The sequence below is a fragment of the Microcaecilia unicolor genome, chromosome 1 (genome assembly GCF_901765095.1).
Source record: "Microcaecilia unicolor chromosome 1, aMicUni1.1, whole genome shotgun sequence".
Classification (NCBI taxonomy): Eukaryota; Metazoa; Chordata; class Amphibia; order Gymnophiona; family Siphonopidae; genus Microcaecilia; species Microcaecilia unicolor.
In genome coordinates this window covers 556,683,458-556,702,562 of record NC_044031.1, presented here as the reverse complement: position 1 = coordinate 556,702,562, position 19,105 = coordinate 556,683,458, and the positions used below count along the sequence as shown (strand labels likewise).

The following is a 19,105-nucleotide window of genomic DNA, read 5'->3' as shown; positions in this document are numbered from 1 at the left end:
ATGTGTTTAAAGCAGCAAGGCATTTAAAATATTTGTGCTAGCATTATACATTAAAGTGTAGCAATCATTTATAATGCAAGGCATTTGGGAGCATTTAAAAGCAAGACATTAAGGCATAGCATTTGAAGGTAGCAAGGTAATTAAACATTTGTGCTGGCATTAGATATTTAAGCGTGGTAATCATTTATAATGCAAGGTGTTTAGAAGCATTTAAAAGCAAGGCAGTAAGGCAAAGCATTTGAAAGACCTTGAGATACATTTAAGAGTAGCACTGCAGCATAGTGCTTGCTACAATGTTCCAACCACAAACAAAGAGAAGTTGACCTGTGAGTAGCACTGTGGCATAGTGCTTGCTACAATGTACTAATCACAAACAAAGAGAAGTTGACCTGTGAGGGCGGAAGTCTCCGGCGGTAAGATTGTTCAGACTCTTTACAGGCAAAGTTCGGTCCTGTTCAAGCCCTCTCCACCGGGGCTCAGGGCATTCGCTTGTGTTGTGACTGGCTGGCGGGGTGCTTCCAGATAGGTGGTTAGGGTAGCTCCCTCGTTAATTCATTTGTTGTGATGGTATGCCGCTCTTGCGTGGGTAAGAAACGGCCTTCAGGCAGATGGCTAGAGAGCTTGCAGTGCGGGCCGGCGAGTGGGTCGAAGGGCAGGCCACTTCCACTGCAAAGCTCCTCCTAGCACTCAGAAGTTTCAGCCAGCACCATATAGACAGAGCGAACAGGCCACGAGGTGGTTCGTAGTTCCGCCGCCGTAGTATCTCCAGCGTGACCCTTTTGGTTTCGGCCGTTACCTGGTTGGGCCTCACGGTGGCCGCGTGGTCAGGTTGGTCGTCCGAGCCGCCGCATGTGCGGGTTCTTTTCGGCAAAAGGGTGGCCGCTCAAAGTTACAAAATATGACTATGGCTCACCCCTGTGACTCCTTGTTTCCTGCCGAGTGGATCGCGCTCTCCAGTTCTTGGCTCTGATGTCCAGAGCCGTACCCTCTTGCAGACAGATTGGGATATTGATTTTTGTGCCAACTTGTCCAGAGAGGATTATGCAGCGTCCCGTTCTTGTAGCACTCGCCTCTTCCAGGTGAGTTCTGAACCTTTCAGGGTGTTGGTAGGTGTCGGGTCAGGCTAGGGCCGCTGCGGCCACGAGGCAGGTTAGGTGGAGGGGTTTCGGTCGGTCCTCGTCACCGTCTCATTCTCGCTGGGAGCTCACTGGGAGTCCGGAGAAGTCCGCGTTGATTGGTATCCACTATGTGCGGGACGGGCGGTTAGATGGCCTCGATCACAGTCGTATGCCTGCTGGGGTCTCTGGAGCATTAACTCCGTGACCCTTTAGTCAGCGGCCATCTTGAAGAGTAGCACAATAAAATAGTAAAAAATAGTAAAAAATGGCAGAAAAAGCCCAACTGATGCATCCTTTCTGCCCCCTTATTCCTGTTCATATTACTAAAGATACATTTAGGCTGCAGGCCATAAAACATGGTTTATGGATTATTTCAACTTCATATACCGCCCTTCCTGTGGGCATCACAGGGCAGTTTATAATCAATATAGAAAATCAATACATAAAAGAAAAGAGAAGAGAACACCAAACACTAATAGGAAAGGAAAATCATACATACACTGAATATCCAGTTTCCAACAGTGGCCAATCCAGGTCACAAGTACAAAGAGAGTAAAACAGATTTTATGCTGCTTATCCTTAAAATAAGCAGTGGATTTTCAAAGTCCATCTTAATAATAGCTTATGGACTTTTCTTTTAAGAAAATATTCAAACCTTTTTTAAATCCTGCTAACTGCTTTTACAACATTCTCTAGCAACAAATTCCACAGTTTAATTACACATTGAGTGAAGAAATATTTTCTCTGATTTGTTTTAAATATACTAATTAGTAGCTTGATTGCATGTCCCCTAGTCCTTGTATTTTTGGAAAAAGTAAACAAATGATTCACATCTACCCCTTTCACTCCACTCAGTATTTTATAGACTCAGTTCCCCTCAGCTGTCTCTTCTCCAAGCTGAAGAGCCCTATACTCTTTAACCTTTCCTCATGGAGAAGTCGTCCCATCCCCTATCATTTTTGTTGCCCTTCTCTGAATCTTTTCTAACTCCACTATACCTTTTTTGAAATGTAGTGACCAGAATCGCACAAGTATTCGAGGTGTTGTCGCACCATGGAGCGATACAAAGTCATTATAATAGTCTCAGTATTGTTTAACATTTCTTTCCTAGTAATTCCTAACATTGTATTTGCTTTCTTTGCCACCACTGCACACTGAGCAGAGAGTTTCAACGTATGACCAACGATGACATCTGTGTCTTTTTCCTGGGTGGCGACTCCTAGTGTGGAACCTTGTTTCAAGCAGCTATAGTTTGAGTTCTTCTTTCCTATATGCATCATTATGCACTTGTTCACATTAAATGTCATCTGCCATTCAGATGCCCAGTCTCCCAGTCAGGGGCGTAGCCACGGGCGGGCCTGGACGGGCCCAGCCACTTTCCCTCCAGGCCCACCCACCCAACATCCCCTCACCCGGGGTTTAAATCTTTTTTTTACCTCCGTCGAAGCGGCCACATCATCGAAAGCCCTGCCGATTGAGCCTTCGTTCGTTCCCTCAGAGTCCTGCCTTCTGACATCATTTCCTCCCTCCGCGAGGGCAGGACTCTGAGGGAACGAACTTGAAGGGAAGGCTAGAGATGAGCAGGACTTTCAATAACGCGGCCGCTTCGACGGAGGTAATCAGGGGAGAGAGGAGACTCGCTGGGTTTGTATGGATGGCTGGAGGGGGGGCAGGGGAGAGGAGAGCATCGCTGGGTATGGTTGGCTGGAGGGGGGGGCAGGGGAGAGAAGAGAATTGCTGGGTATGGGTGGCTGGGGGGGGGTAGGGGAGAGAAGAGAATCGCTGGGTATGGGTGGCTGGAGGAAGGGCAGGGGAGAGGAGAGAATCGCTGGGTATGGGTGGCTGGAGTGGGGGCAGGGGAGAGGAGAGAATCGCTAGGTATGGGTGGCTGGAGGGGGGCAGGGGAGAGGAGAGAATCGCTGGGTATGGGTGGCTGGAGGGGGGAAGGGGAGAGGAGAGAATTGCTGGGTATGGGTGGCTGGAGGGGGGCAGGGGAGAGGAGAGAATTGCTGGGTATGGGTGGCTGGAGGGGAGCAAGGGAGAGGAGAGAATCGCTGGGTATGGGTGGCTGGGGGGGCAGGGGAGAGAAGAGAATAAATGGACATGGGTGGTTGCGGGGGAGCAGGGGAGAGGAGAGAATCACTGGACATGGGTGGATGGAGGGGAGGGCAGGGGAAAGGAGAGTTGCTGGACATGGGTGGATGGAGGGGAGGGCAGGGGAGAGAGGAAGGTTGCTGGACATGGATGGAGGAGAGGGAAGGGAGAGAGAAGAAATGCTGGACATGGATGGAGGGAAGGGAAGAGTGAGGAAGGAGATGAGATGAGGGAAAAGGAAGAGAGGAGAAAAACTGCACATGGATGAAGAAAATAGGCTGAAGCTGGATCCACTGGACAGTCAAGTCTGCGGAGGACCCATGTAGGGCAAGAAATGAAGAAGAAAGGTGTAAAGAAATAAATGGAAAGGAAGCCCTGGAAACGGAGTCAAGAGGACAGATAGCAGCAGAATCAGATACTGGGCCAGCATGATCAGAAAAACAAAGTCACCAGACAACAAAGGTAGAAAAAAATCATTTTATTTTCATTATAGTTTTTGGAATATGTCCACTTTGAGAATCAGGTGCTCAACATTAAAAGTTTATATTTATTTACTTATTTATGGCATTTTATCCCACATTAAACATGAATTTGATTGGAACCTGGGATCATTTAATTTTTTTTCCTGGAGAGAGTAATGCATTGCCCCCCCCCCCCCCCCCCCCGGCTCTCTCCCCAGCTATAGCCAGCTCTGCAATTTTGAGTGGAGGTGCAGAGGTGGACCGGGGAGAGAGCCTGTTACACATTTACCAGCACACAACTAGTGCCCACCCATCCAACCTGTTGGCCCACCCAAAAATTGCCTTCTGGCGATGCCACTGCTCCCAGTATCGTACAGTCCTTTTGCAATTTTTCATGATCCTCTTGTGATTTAACAACTTTGAAAAGCTTTGTGTCATTGGCAAATTTAATTATGTCACTAGTTATTCCCATCTCTAGCTCATTTATTAATATGTTAAAAAGCAGCAGTCCCAGCACAGACTCCTGGGGAACCCCACTATTTACCCTTCTCCATTGAGAATACTGGCCATTTAACCCCTATTCTCTGCTTTCTTTTAACCAGTTTTTAATCTACAATAGCACACTACCTCCTACCACATGACTTTCAAATTTCCTCAGGAGTCAATCATGAGGTACTTTATCAAATGTCTTTTGAAAATTGATATCGACTGGCTCACCTTTATCCTCATGTTTACTTACCTATTCAAAGAAAGGTAGCAGATTGGCTTTGTCTCATTAATCCATGACTACGTATATGCTCAATAAATTTGTTATTTTTATAGTATTCTCTACCATTTTTCCTGGCACCCACGTCAGACTCTCCAGTCTATAATTTCCCAGATCACCTCTGGAACCCTTTATAAAAAATTAGTGTTACATCGGCCACCTTCCAATCTTCCGGTACCATACTTGATTTTAAAGATAAATTTTATATTACTAACAATAGTTCTGCAAGTTCATTTTTAAGTTCGATCAATACTCTGGGATGTACACCATCTGGTCCAGGTGATTTGCTACTTTTTATCAAATTGCCCATTTTATCTTCCAGATTTATAGGGATTTCTTTCAGTTTCTCTGAATCATCAGCACTGAATACCATTTTTGGCACTGGTAACTCTCCCACATCTTTCTCGGTGAAGACCAAAGCAAAGAATTCATTTAGTCTCTCTGTTATGGCCTTGCTTTCCTTGACTGTCCCTTTTACCCCTCAATCATCTAGCATTCCAACCAATTTTATTACTGGTTTCTTCTAATATATCTAAAAAGGTTTTTATTATGTGTTTTTGCCTGCAACGCAATCTTCTTTTCAAAGTCTCTCTTTGCCTTCATTATCAGTGCTTTGCACTTGATTTGCCATTCTTTATGCTGTTTTATATTATCTTCAGTTGTATCCTTATTCCATTTTCTGAAGGATGTTATTTTAACTCTAATAAGCTTCGTTCACCTCGCTTTTTAACCATGCCAGCTGCTGTTTGGCCTTCTTTCTACTTTTTAAAAATATGTGGAATATATCTGGTCTGGGCTTCCAGAATGTTATTTTTGAACAACATTCACATGTGATGTAAATTTTTGACCATTGCATCTGCTCCTCTAAGTTTTATTTTTTATTTAACCATTCGCCTCATTTTATGATAGTCTCCTTTTTGAAAGTTAAATGCTAACATATTGAATTCCCTGTGTGTATTTACTCCACATATTATACTAAGGGGCTCATTTTCAAAACAAAAAAACAGTCAAAAAATATAAGGTGACAGAAGGAGGCTTTTCTCTCAAAAATTTCCAAGTTGTGATTTTTGACACCCCGATTATAGATGTTTTGCCCACAGTTCATCCAAATGACAAGGGAGCATATTTTGAGCAGGACATGGGCAGCATCAAAATATAGACGTTTTTCTGCAATAATGGAACAAAATGAAAACCTTTAAGCCCAAAATTAAGACTTTTTGGCTAACCTGTTTCAATCATGACGAAGGGCCCTGTTTACTAAGCCGCATTAGAGGCACATTAGCGTCTTTACTGCTTGTTAACCATGTATGCACCTACAATATCTCTATAGGCGCCTACATGGTTAGTGCCGCATTAATTGTAGGTGTGTTAAAAACGCTAATGTGCCTCAGTAAACAGGGCCCTAAGTGACCAAAAGGTGCTCTAAATGACCAATTGATCACTGGAGGGTTTAACAACCAAGAGAAAGGAAGAAAAACACCCTCTACAAACAAAAAGAGTAGGGGTGGACCAAGGACAACCTCGCAGCCAAATGGATTAGAAGATCAGTCTTTATTTGGCACCACAACTAATGACTGACCCAACACGGGGCCATGTTTCTGTGGATATACCGGCTGCATCAGCGGTCACAATAACTGTGTAATAGTGCTCTTTGGATGGTGTAGAGAAAAATCAAAATATACAGCTAAAGACTGGTAATACCTCTCAGTGCTTACACAAGCAATGCTTGCTCTGTAAGCACAGAGAGGATTGCTGTCACAATTACTTAGGTAATACCTATGTGGTATTATCAACCTTAAGCTGCATATTTTGCTTTTTCTCTGCACCATCCGAACAGCACTGCCACACAGTTATTGTGATCCCTGATGCAGGCAGTATATTCGCTGAAACATGGCCCCATGTCAATAGTTGTGGTGCCAAATAAAGACTGCTCTTCTAACCCATTTAGATACAAAGTTTTTCTTGGTGCACCCCTATTTAGATACAAAGTTTTTCTTGGTGCACCCCTATTCTTTTGGTTTGGTTTCACTGGAAGGATTAAGGCATAACCCCCTTACTCCCCCAGATCCCTACGATTTGACAGTGACAGAACATAACAGACTCTGACAGCTTCAGATATGATAGCCATTCCTATTAGAGCAGCAAGCGGGTCACAGGAGTAGCCCAGTGGTTGGTGCAGTGGACTGTAGAGAAGGGGACCCAGGCCACTGTGGTACACTTGTGGTGAATGTGTGATCCCTCCAAAACCCACCAAGTACATAAGTATTGCCATACAGGGACAGACCAAAGGTCCATCAAGCCCAGCATCCTGTTTCCAACAGTGGCCAATCCAGGTCACAAATACCTGGCAAGATCCCCAAAAAAGTACAAAACATTTTATGCTGCTTATCCCAGAAATATTTTCCCCAAGACCAATTTAATAATGGTCTATGGACTTTTCCTTTAGGAAGCCGTCCAAACCTTTTTTAAACTCTGCTAAGCTAATCACTTTACTACATTTTCTGGCAACGAATTCCAGAGTTTAATTACACGTTGAGTGAAGAAAAATGTTCTCCTATTTGTTTTAAATTTACTACTTTGTAGCTTCATCGCATGCCCCCTAGTCCTAGTATTTTTGGAAAGACTAAATAGACGCTTCACGTCTACCCTTTCTACTTCACTCATTATTTTATAGACCTCTATCATATCTTCTCTCAGCCGTCTCTTCTCCAAGCTGAAGAGCCCCAACCGCTTTAGCCTTTCCTCATAGGGCTGCGTACAACTGGTAGCGCTATAGAAATGATTTATAGTAGTAGAAGTATGCTGTCCCATCCACTTTATCATTTTCGTCACCCTTCTCTGCACCTTTTCTAATTCCACTATATCTTTTTTGAGATGCGACGACCAGAATTGAACACAATATTCGAGGTGCGGTCGCACCATGGACTGATACAAAGGAATTATAACATCCTCATTTTTGTTTTCCACTCCTTTCCTATTAACACCTAACATTCTATTTGCTTTCTTAGCCACCGCAGCACACTGGGTAGAAGGTTTCAACGTATCATCAACGACGACACTTAGATCCCTTTCTTGGTCGGTGACTCCTAACGTGGAACCTTGCATGACGTAGCTATAATTCGGGTTCCTCTTTCCCACGTGCATCACTTTGCACTTGTTCACATTAAACATCATCTGCCATTTAGACGCCCAGTCTCATAAGGTCCTCTTGTAATTTTTCACAATTCTCCCACGATTTAACTACTTTGAATAACTTTGTGTTGTCAGCAAATTTAATTAACTCACTAGTTACCCCCATCTGTAGGTCATTTATAAATATGTTAAAAAGCAGCGGTCCCAGCACAGACCCCTGGAGAACCCCACTAACTACCCTTCTCCATTGAGAATACTGACCATTTAACCCTACTCTCTGTTTTCTATCTTTTAACCAGTTTTTAATCCACAATAGGCCACTACCTCCTATTCCATGACTTTTCCAATTTCCTCTGAAGTCTTTCATGAAGTACTTTGTGAAACACAATATCAAAACTTACTGTACCCACATATAGATGACTCCTGCAGGCATAAGGTTGGGTACAGTAGGTTTTTGGTGGGTTTTGAAGGGATCACCATAAAATATAAGGGGGTAATGGTGAGATGTGCACCTGGGACCTTTTATGTGAAGTCCACTGCAGTGCCCCCTATGGAGCCCCAGTGCTCTGCTGGGATGTCTGTGTGGCCTGTCTACTAAGAATGCTAGCTCCGCCCCCCCCCCCCCCCCCAAACTTCCCAATGGCTTGTTTTCAATGGGTTTTTCCCTTAGATTTTTTGTTGTTTTTTTTTTAATGGTCATAAAAGATAGACGCACTGAGCACAAAAATGTTCAGCAAATGGTTATTTTCTTAACAAAAAGCTGTACATATTTCTGGTTTGAAAGTGTTCGCTACTGGATTTTTAGATTGGATTTAGATGTCATATTGAAAATGCCACTCATAGTGTATTAGTTATGGGACTAACGATTTCTTCTGTCTTTGTAATTCACTTAGTGTAGGAGGCAATGTATTTCAATTCTAGTTCTCCAATTTTGGACTACAAAGAGTAGATTATTAAGGTTTCCATTCCAGTTTTTGTCTTTAAATTCAGAATTTGTGTTAAACTTTTCCATAGTTGGCTGTGTTCTTTGAGTGTGACTGATATGAGGTATTTTTCTAGTGCATAGGAATCTGTAGCAATCTTTTAGTTGTTGTGTTTTCCCAACAGGATATGCACTGGTGTTGCAGTGATGCTTTTTCATAGGTACGATTATTGCTAAATTGAGAACAGGAAGTTAGTAACACTGTAGTATAGCAGGTTTGCTACATGTACGCTGAGTTGTTTCTTTTTGTGCAGGTTTTGTGTCATTTCACAATGTGTCTGGTACTGGAGGGAGTCACTGTTACTCTTACTGACACCAGAATGTTGAGTTTTATGTGGAAATTATGTTGAAATGTCCTAGTTCTGTTCTGAACTCATTGTTGGGGGGGAGGGGCGCTGTGCAAGCAGAGTATGTTTATATTTAACTCTGTGACAGTACTATGGGCAGCATGTCTCATATTCGAGTAATGTCCATAAGGTGTGCCCTAATGGACAAAAGGTTGAGAATTACTGCCTTTAGTTCCACGTCTAAGCCACTCAGTTAAATTATGAGGCTTCATATTTGGGAAAATATCAAAAGCTTTGATGAAAACCAAGTGCATCACATTCATCCACCATCACAATTCAGTTCTTTGGAAACTCAATTAAAGAAATCAATCAGGTTTATCTGATATGTCATATAAGAATTAAGATTAAGGAAATTAAATGTCTTCAAGTCAAACATAACAGAGCTATCAAACTCATTACCGGACATAGGAAGTATGACCATGTTACATAGCTGTTGGAAGAGGCCCACTGGTTACTGATCACACATCGTATCTCTTATAAGGTACTGCTTCTGGTGTATAAGATCTTGATTCCGGTGCACCCCTTTTTCTTGCTCGATGTCTGATTCCCTACCTCCGGTCTAGGACTCTTAGGTCATCGTAGCAACACCGCCTTGTTGTTCCCTCTTTTAGGGATATTACCCATGATGCCATTAGATGGTCTATTTTTTTCGGTTCAAGGTCTGGAGTTCTGGAATCAGTTACCACAAACTTTCAGACTTCAAACATCTCTACAAAAGTTTAAGACTGAATTAAAAACTCTTCTTTTCAATGATGCATATAGGTGTAAGTAACGCATGCCAAGGATTTTACAGCAGTCTTTATTTGGTCATCGCCCCCCCCCCCCCCCCCCCCCCCCCCCCACACACACACACTTTTATATCTTATATTGTAATTTTTCTTTTCCTCCCTCTTATTTTTTTCTTATTCTCACCTCTCAGACATTTGTTTGATGAGCTGGATAGAAAGTCCAAAATAAACTTGAAGCTAGATCCATGCTATTTCACATCCTACAACCTGCTGGATGTAAGATGTTTCCCTTAACTTTCATTCAGATGTTTCCCTTAACTTTCATTCAGAAGAAGTTTAATTAATTTTCCCAATAGTCTGTAATGTTCAACTCTTTCCTTATTAACAATTTTTAAAGAGATCCAATATGGCGATTGGAGCAGACGTGAGTTTTTTGAGCTCCTGAAGCTCTGTGAGAAAGCCAAGCGTTTGGAAGTTTCCCTGTGTTGGTTATGGGGAAAAGAAAAGGGAAAACCAAAGCTTTTACCTCCTCGAGCCTGGTTGCAACCCCTACCACACGCCAGGCTACTCTATAGAACTTTGGAGTTCAAGCGCAGGGAGCGCTGACACATGCTTCAAGGGGTTCCGCAGTTGCAGACACGGACCGCAGCATCGAGGGAGTTACACTTAGTTCTCCCTCAAGCACAGCTCCCCCACGACCCGGAAGCAGTTATGAGACGATGGATAGGCAGCACGCTGAGGCACCCGAGGTGGGACAAGCTTCTTTTGCTGACCGAGCACCCATCGCCACGTTGTCCCAAGGGGTTACAACATCAGAAGATAGACAGGCTATTCAGCCTTCTTCTTCGTTTACCCAGGGCCCTGCTTCCAGAGGAAATGGAGGTTTGATGAGACCAGCTGTGGTAACAATGGAGTCTCTATGGGATGCAATACAAGATTTGAACTCTTCCCTTCTGCAGATTTCTAACTCCTTTAGGGGAGAGGTTTTCGAGCTAAAACAAACCAATCAGCTTCTGTCTGGTAAGACTGAAGTTCAAGCAAACAAGACTGGATCACTAGAAAATTAAGTTAATAACTACAGAACTTTGCTTTAACAGTCATTAAGGAGAACAATATTCAGGCTCGTAAGCTTGAAAATTTGGAAAATCAGGGTAGAAGGAATAATTTGAGATTCCTAAATTTTCCTAAATCACAGCTTATTCCAGCATTGGATATGTTAAAAAAATACTTTTGTGAAATATTGGGTATTCTGGCTGAAGGCTATCTGCCTATAGTTAGAGCCCAATATATAACAGGAATTTCAAGATTACCATCAGAGCAACCTCAACCTGATTTAAATTTGACTGAATTCTTGGAAAGTTCTTTAGAAGTTATAACAGAACGGACTACTCTTCTGGTGATTTTTGCCTTAGAACCAGATAGAAACAACATATTTCGTTCTTACTTTCGTCATATAAATGTTCTTTTTTGGGGATCAAAAATTCAAGTTTTTCCTGATCTAGCTAGGGTCACACAAAAAAGAAGGAGAGAATTCTTGGCGTTAAAACCAAGAGTTCTCAACTTAGGTGGTGTATTTCTGTTAAAATTTCCATGTAGATGTATAGTGTCTCTAAAGCTAATTAATTATTTTTTTTTAACCAAAGAAACTGCAGGAATTTATTAATTCTAAGGAGGGAGTAAGTGAGGTCTCCTTAGTTGCATCCACTAGCTAAGTAATGCTGTATTTTGGCTGCGGGTGTTTGTTTGCTCCTTAGTTTTCCACTGATTAAGATGCATTTTCTTTTTATCTTTACTCTTATTTTCCTAGTATCTGGATCAAATATTTGTGGACAAAGTTGATGGAGAGATTTCCGTTAGTATATTTGTTTTCTTTACTATTTAGTGCTGATATTGCTATACATTTATGTTTATTATGTGAATGTTAAATTAAAATTCATAAATAAAACAAAAACAATTGTTAAAGTGAGATAGCTTTTTTGATTAATGCATTATCTTGTAAGAAGTAGATTACAGGATACTATGCAACAGGGTTTTACAGGAAGATCTCACAGCAAAAAAGACTACCTTTTCAAATGACAAAGTAGTAGATCAGGTGGTGCAATAGACCGCACATTATTTTAGTTAGATAAAGCCAGTGCTTTTTTTGTGCCGGTACGCAACGGTACGGCGTACCGGCACCTTTTTTTTTTGCTCCCCCCGCCCCGTGAGTCCATGTCCCGCACGCAGTGCCAGCCCCCATTTCCGGCCGCTGCTGCTTCTCCTGTTGAGCAGCAGCGGCCGCTACACAAAGAAAAAGATTTTTTTTAAAATTCAAACCTGGCTGAAACGCGGCACCCCGGCACTGTAGACAGCCATTAGGCATTGGCTGTTGCCCCGCAGCCGCTCCTCCTCTTGCCTCTACGTCACTGCGCTCCTCCGGGGTCTTCCTCCAGGGGCAGTGACGTAGAGGCAAGAGGAGGAGCGGTTGCGGGGCAACAGCCAATGCCTAATGGCTGTCTACAGTGCCGGGGTGCCGCGTTTCAGCCAGGTTTCAATTTTTTTTTAATCTTCTTTTTCTTTGTGTAGCGGCCGCTGCTGCTCAACAACAGGAGAAGCAGCAGCGGCCGGAAATAGGGGCTGGTGCCGCGTGTGTCGCGTCTTCGCGCCAAACTTGGCAGGGAGAGGGAATCCAACAGAGGGAAGGATTGGGGAGAGAGAGAAAGAGGGAAACCAACAGAGGGAAGGATTGGGGAGAGAGAGAAAGAGGGAAACCAACAGAGGGAAGGATTGGGGAAAGAGAGAAAGAGGGAAAACAACAGAGGGAAGGATTGGGGAGAGAGAGGGAAAACAACAGAGGGAAGAATTGGGGAGAGAGAGAAAGAGGGAAAACAACAGAGGGAAGGATTGGGGAAAGAGAGAAAGAGGAAAACCAACAGAGGGAAGGATTGGGGGGAGAGAGAGAAAGAGGGAAACCAACAGAGGGAAGGATTGGGGAGAGAGAGGGGAAACAATAGAGGGAAGGATTGGGGAGAGAGAGAAAGAGGGAAAACAACAGAGGGAAGGATTGGGGAGAGAAAGAAAGAGGGAAACCAACAGAGGGAAGGATTGGGGAAAGAGAGAAAGAGGGAAAACAGAGGGAAGGATTTGGGAGAGAGAGGGAAAACAACAGAGGGAAGGATTGGGGAGAGAGAGAAAGAGGGAAACCAACAGAGGGAAGGATTGGGGGGAGAGAGAGAAAGAGGGAAACCAACAGAGGGAAGGATTGGGGAGAGAGGGAAACCAACAGAGGGAAGGATTGGGGAAAGAGAGAAAGAGGGAAAACAACAGAGGGAAGGATTGGGGAGAGCGAGGGAAAACAACAGAGGGAAGGATTGGGGAGAGAGAGAAAGAGGGAAAACAACAGAGGGAAGGATTGGGGAGAGAGAGAGAGAGGGAAAACAACAGAGGGAAGGATTGGGGAGAGAGAGAGAGAGGGAAAACAACAGAGGGAAGGATTGGGGAGAGAGAGAAAGAGGGAAAACAACAGAGGGAAGGATTGGGGAGAGAGAGAAAGAGGGAAAACAACAGGGAAGGATTGGGGAGAGAGAGGGAAAAACAGATGGAAGGATGGGGAGAGAGAGGGAAACACAGATGGAAGGATTGGGGAGAGAGGGGAAAACAGATGGAAGGATGGGGATAGAGAGAGAGGGAAAACAGGGAAGGATTGGGGAGAGAGAGAAAGAGGGAAACCAACAGAGGGAAGGATTGGGGAAAGAGAGAAAGAGGGAAAACAACAGAGGGAAGGATTGGGGAGAGAGAGGGAAAACAACAGAGGGAAGAATTGGGGAGAGAGAGAAAGAGGGAAAACAACAGAGGGAAGGATTGGGGAAAGAGAGAAAGAGGAAAACCAACAGAGGGAAGGATTGGGGGGAGAGAGAGAAAGAGGGAAACCAACAGAGGGAAGGATTGGGGAGAGAGAGGGGAAACAATAGAGGGAAGGATTGGGGAGAGAGAGAAAGAGGGAAAACAACAGAGGGAAGGATTGGGGAGAGAAAGAAAGAGGGAAACCAACAGAGGGAAGGATTGGGGAAAGAGAGAAAGAGGGAAAACAGAGGGAAGGATTTGGGAGAGAGAGGGAAAACAACAGAGGGAAGGATTGGGGAGAGAGAGAAAGAGGGAAACCAACAGAGGGAAGGATTGGGGGGAGAGAGAGAAAGAGGGAAACCAACAGAGGGAAGGATTGGGGAGAGAGGGAAACCAACAGAGGGAAGGATTGGGGAAAGAGAGAAAGAGGGAAAACAACAGAGGGAAGGATTGGGGAGAGAGAGGGAAAACAACAGAGGGAAGGATTGGGGAGAGAGAGAAAGAGGGAAAACAACAGAGGGAAGGATTGGGGAGAGAGAGAGAGAGGGAAAACAACAGAGGGAAGGATTGGGGAGAGAGAGAGAGAGGGAAAACAACAGAGGGAAGGATTGGGGAGAGAGAGAAAGAGGGAAAACAACAGAGGGAAGGATTGGGGAGAGAGAGAAAGAGGGAAAACAACAGAGGGAAGGATTGGGGAGAGAGAGAAAGAGGGAAAACAACAGGGAAGGATTGGGGAGAGAGAGGGAAAAACAGATGGAAGGATGGGGAGAGAGAGGGAAACACAGATGGAAGGATTGGGGAGAGAGGGGAAAACAGATGGAAGGATGGGGATAGAGAGAGAGGGAAAACAGGGAAGGATTGGGGAGAGAGAGAAAGGGAAAACAACAGGGAAGGATTGGGGAGAGAGGGGAAAACAGATGGAAGGATGGGGAGAGAGAGGGAAAAACAGATGGAAGGATGGGGAGAGAGAGGGAAAAACAGATGGAAGGATTGGGGAAAGAGAGGGGGAAAACAGATGGAAGGATGGGGAGAGAGAGAGGGAAGATGCTGGATGGAAGAATGCAGAAAGAAATAGGGGAGACACTGGAAGGATGGGGAGAGAAAGCAGAGCTGCTGGATGGAAAAGGGGAATAGAGAAAGACTGGAGAATAAGAGGAAGGGGCATGGGGAGAACAAGGGTGAGGAAAAGATGAAAAGCCACAGGTAGATGAAGGAAATTAAAGAATGGATAGTAAGAATGAATTAAATCTGGACAGAGAGAGAGCCTGAAAAATATTGAAGAAAGCAAAGAAAAAGGAGACAAAAATGACAAATGGCACAGAAGAGTTAAGCGAAAAGAAAAGAAAGCAGAATCACAGACTGGGACCAATATGGAAAGAAAAACAGTCACCAGACAACAAAGGTAGAAAAAAAATCATTTTATTTTCATTTTAGTGTTTGTAATTATGTCCAATTTGAGAATTTACATTGGCTGTCTTATTTTGCACTGGGTATACTGGAGCTATAAGAGCTTACAGAGATTATTTATAATGAAAAAAATCACGTTATTTTTTTCTCCTATAGTACTATAATATTTTCAATGATGTCTGTTTATATGCGCCATGGCTGGTATAGGGGGTGTGGTTAATGTGGGTGTGGCTATCATAAGGGTGGAGCCATATGTGGTGACCCCGCCCATAATGAGTACCGGCACCTTTTTTTCTACAAAAAAAGCACTGGATAAAGCATTGCAGACAAAGAACACTCAAGTGCTTCTAAGTACATTTTCCTTGAGCAATTTTCAAAAAGAACAAATTCCTGAACTTTCTTTTTGAAAACTGGTGCAAATTCCACAAGTAAAGAGTACCTGTGAGCTTTGTAGGATATATGAAAACTGCCCCATGTACATATTTTCCTGCATTAAGATAAAGGTTCATAAATGCCTATATAAACCATATTACTTTAAAATGAAGAAGAATACAGTTATGACTTCAACTGAGCTACTATAACTTCATAAGAACTGTAAAAACAGATCACAAACATATCATGGGCAAACTGATTTTCTCACAACACAATATACAATATAATTAATACTTTAATCAGCCTTACCATTTTCAGCAATTCAAATAGGGAATTTAAAATATAGAAATATACATTAACAGTTAAAAATTATACAACCTGAAAAAAAATGAAATCAGGTGTATTGTTTCCACTAATATTGGACAATAAGTATGTTTCCAACAAAATTAATTGACTATACACCGTTTTGGGTTTGAGGAGGCCAACCAGATGATCAATGTGGAATAATGATTCAGATAAATAATAACTGGGGATAATCAGGTTAATACCAGGTTTTCTTGGTTTACTGTTGTTTAATTGATCTCCTTGTCTTGTTTCACTCTCCCTATTTATTTGTGGTCTAAGAAAGAGAAAGATTGTATATAATTCATTTATCTAGCTGAGATTATTTTCTTCTAATATTGTATTAATGTACAGTCATCTCTGTATTACTGTTTGTAAGTGACCCTTGTAAAATGAAAAATTATAAATAAATGATTAAAAAATTATACAACCTTAGCAGGTAATGGTATCACAGGCTAGAAATTAATATGTATTTATTGCAATAGCAAAGACTGTGCTTTACATAACACTAGTGATTATCAAAACACCTACTTTGCAACCTCCTTGTTGGGCTCTCTCCATGCAGTTGCCTGCGTGGCATGAACGGAGAAGGATGAGGAAGTGGCAATGAAGAGACATCATGTGTCTGTAGTTTGTACCAATGTGGTTCATTATCTAATAGTGCTGTTTCTAATTCAATTAGAATCTAAAAGTTGAAAAACAAGATAAAGGACATACGCTCGTATTATTTACAACACAATGCTTTTGTTGTTTAATTAGGTCAATGAATATTAGTACAAAGTGTTATATACAAAACATTTGCACAAACGCAATTACAGACTTTGCTTATGAATATTTACAATGTGTGCTATTAGACACAGTAGAAGGGTTTATTTCCTATTCTTATACAGATGATCAAAGCAGTTTGCATTACAATGCGTATAACCATAATATTCCATAATACAGCAAATAAGTTCAACAATACATTTGTAACAATGAAACAGAACCCCCCAACTCAACCTAAAATTCACAAATTATCTGCTGCAGAAGCCTAATGCTTAGAGCAGTGGGCTGAGACTCAGGTAAACCAAATTCAACAATCCCGCTTTGGCGCCTTACGATGTTGGTAAGTCACAAAAAAGGGCACTTCTGTAATTAGGCACCCACATGTGCATACACAAAATTACAGAATACAAGCATGTCTGCATATAATTGTACACTTACCTATGAGAGTGCTAGAAAAGTGTCTATGCGCTATTCTGTACTGGTGGGCTTAAGTGGCATAGCACATAAATGCAAAGGGGTGTTGTAAGAAGGAAGAGGCTGTCCTACCCTGGTTAAGCCCCTAGGGGGCGTTGTCCCCCCTAAAAGGTCCAGGGAAAAGGGCTGGGTGAGTCGCTGAAGGGAGCCAGAAAGGGGAGGTATAGCTGGAGGTCGCTAGGACCTGGGGCGAGTCCTGGAGGATAGCTGGAGGTCGCTAGGACCTGGGGCGAGTCCTGGAGGATAGCTGGAGGTCGCTAGGACCTGGGGCGAGTCCTGGAGGATAGCTGGAGGTCGCTAGGACCGGGGAGAGTCCTGGGGATAGAAACAGGTGCAGCAGGTTATGGGCTGGGTCCTGTTTGGCTATTAACTACTTATACTCCTCCTGAGTTGTGAAGGGGGGGAGGAGAGCTGGCTGCTGGAAAAGAGAGCTGGTAACTAAAGCAAAGAGGAATCCCCATGAGAAGTACTGGCTGTGCCCTTTGGACTGGTAGTAGAACTGGGTGTTCCCAAGAAGGAAGCTGGCTGGGGGAAGAAGGCCCTAGAGTGCCAGGTAGAAGAACTATGGGTTCAAAGAGGTACTGTGTGTCCCAGCTGAAAAGCCTGTGTGTCTAGAACAGTGAAGAGGGACTGTGTGTCTGGGGACTGTGTGTCCGGGGACTGAGTTAGTACTGAGCCCAAATGGATGTGTGAGAGGGCTCAGGGGGAAGAAATCTATGGACATTGAACTGTGCAAGAAGAAATGTTTAAAATGGAAGATTGCACGGAGTAGGAAGAAATGAAATGGTTAAGCTGGAAGAACTGTTGAAGCTTGTAGCTTGGGAAAGTGTTTTAAGCTAAAAGAAGTGTGCCCCAGAGGCAGGAATAAAGTGGTGTATGAAAATAGCCTGATTGGTGAAACCTGACTGTGTTTGCTTTTTGGAGAAGCAGGTCACCCTGAGCAGAAAAGGGTGGTAGATTAATTTGCATAAATCTGCATACTGAGAACCAGCTCACCCTGAGTGAAAGAGGGACCTGGGATCCTGAGGTGGGAGCTTCATCATTACAGCAGCCTCATCATTTTCACAGTGTATATATATTGGTGGAGCATGGGAAGGCAATGGGCAGGGCTGCCATTTACATGTGCCCTTGCAGAATAGCTCTTAGACGCTCTTCCATGTTCTGCCCATATGTAAAATCCCCTTGTATTTACGTGCTATGCCACTTATGCACCTACCAACTTTATTTTATGCGGGTCCCTGTTGCATTTATATGACTGCAGTTATGACTGATCTTTGGCTGCTGCAACTTCATGCATGTAAATGTAAGACACACTGACACCAGGTTATACTAGTATTAGATAAAGGAATTTAAGCACCCAAATACCTTAAAGAAGAGATTCTCACCATGCAGCATCAGGGCACTAGTTAAAAAATTGCCCCCTTAATCCTCATTTGTGACAGGTGCAAAGGTAAAGGGCAATTCTTTTTTTAAGTTCAATCTTTTTATTAAACTTTTCAAAACTTTACAATAAACACAACAAAACAAACATGACAATAATACAGTAAAGCACTTCACTTATAGCACCTATACCTGTAATTCAGGAATACAAATAACATGATATACTAAACATTTCTAGAGCGCTACTAGGGTTACGCAGCGCTGTACAGAATCACAGTAATTAATCAAAGGGCCCCAAACCCTCTGAAACTGAGGCATCTGTCCACTACACTCAGCCATCACCTTCTCATATTTGATGATAGTATATATATTTGTCTAGAAAAGTAAGGAGATAATACAAGAGAAAACATCAAAAATGTCTGTTTGTCAAAATATTAACTGAAACAGTAAAAACTGCTTACAGAGGAAAGGCCTCGAGAAGCCCCCAGCGTTACTTAAAGCTTCGGGGGCTGGACTTCATCATCATCGGCCATAAAACCTCCTTGAAAGTATTCAGTTCGTTCTTATTTTTTCATTTTTTTATATATATATTTTTAAATCTTTACTGAGCCGCTTAGTACCTATCGGGTGTGGATTAAATGTACTAAGTGGCTCAGTAAAGATTTAAAAATATAGGGTGGCTGGTTGGTGTCCTGGCATGTCAGGGGAGCCAGTGCACTAAAAATGCTGGCTCCACCCACGGCCAAATGCCTTGGATTTGGCCGAGGTTTGAGATGGCCGACATAACTTTCCATTATCACTAAAAAACGAAGCCGCCCATCTCATGCCCCGGCCAAATCCAAGGCATTTGGCTGGCCGGAACCGTATTATCGAAATAAAAGATGGCCGGCCATCTTTTTTGAAAATACGGGTCTG

The 19,105-nt window shown here is 43.0% G+C and overlaps 1 protein-coding gene across 36 annotated transcripts in view; it reads right to left on the bottom strand.

The window, feature by feature from the left end:
* The window catches only part of RIMS2 (regulating synaptic membrane exocytosis 2), a 1,685,778-nt gene that overhangs the window by 499,923 nt on the left and 1,166,750 nt on the right, over nt 1–19,105 (bottom strand). For all 36 annotated transcript variants that reach the window (XM_030217702.1, XM_030217600.1, XM_030217677.1 and 33 more), the window contains one exon: nt 16,103–16,256. In XM_030217702.1, coding sequence (XP_030073562.1) covers nt 16,103–16,256 — 154 coding nt within the window. The remainder of the gene's footprint in view (nt 1–16,102; nt 16,257–19,105) is intronic.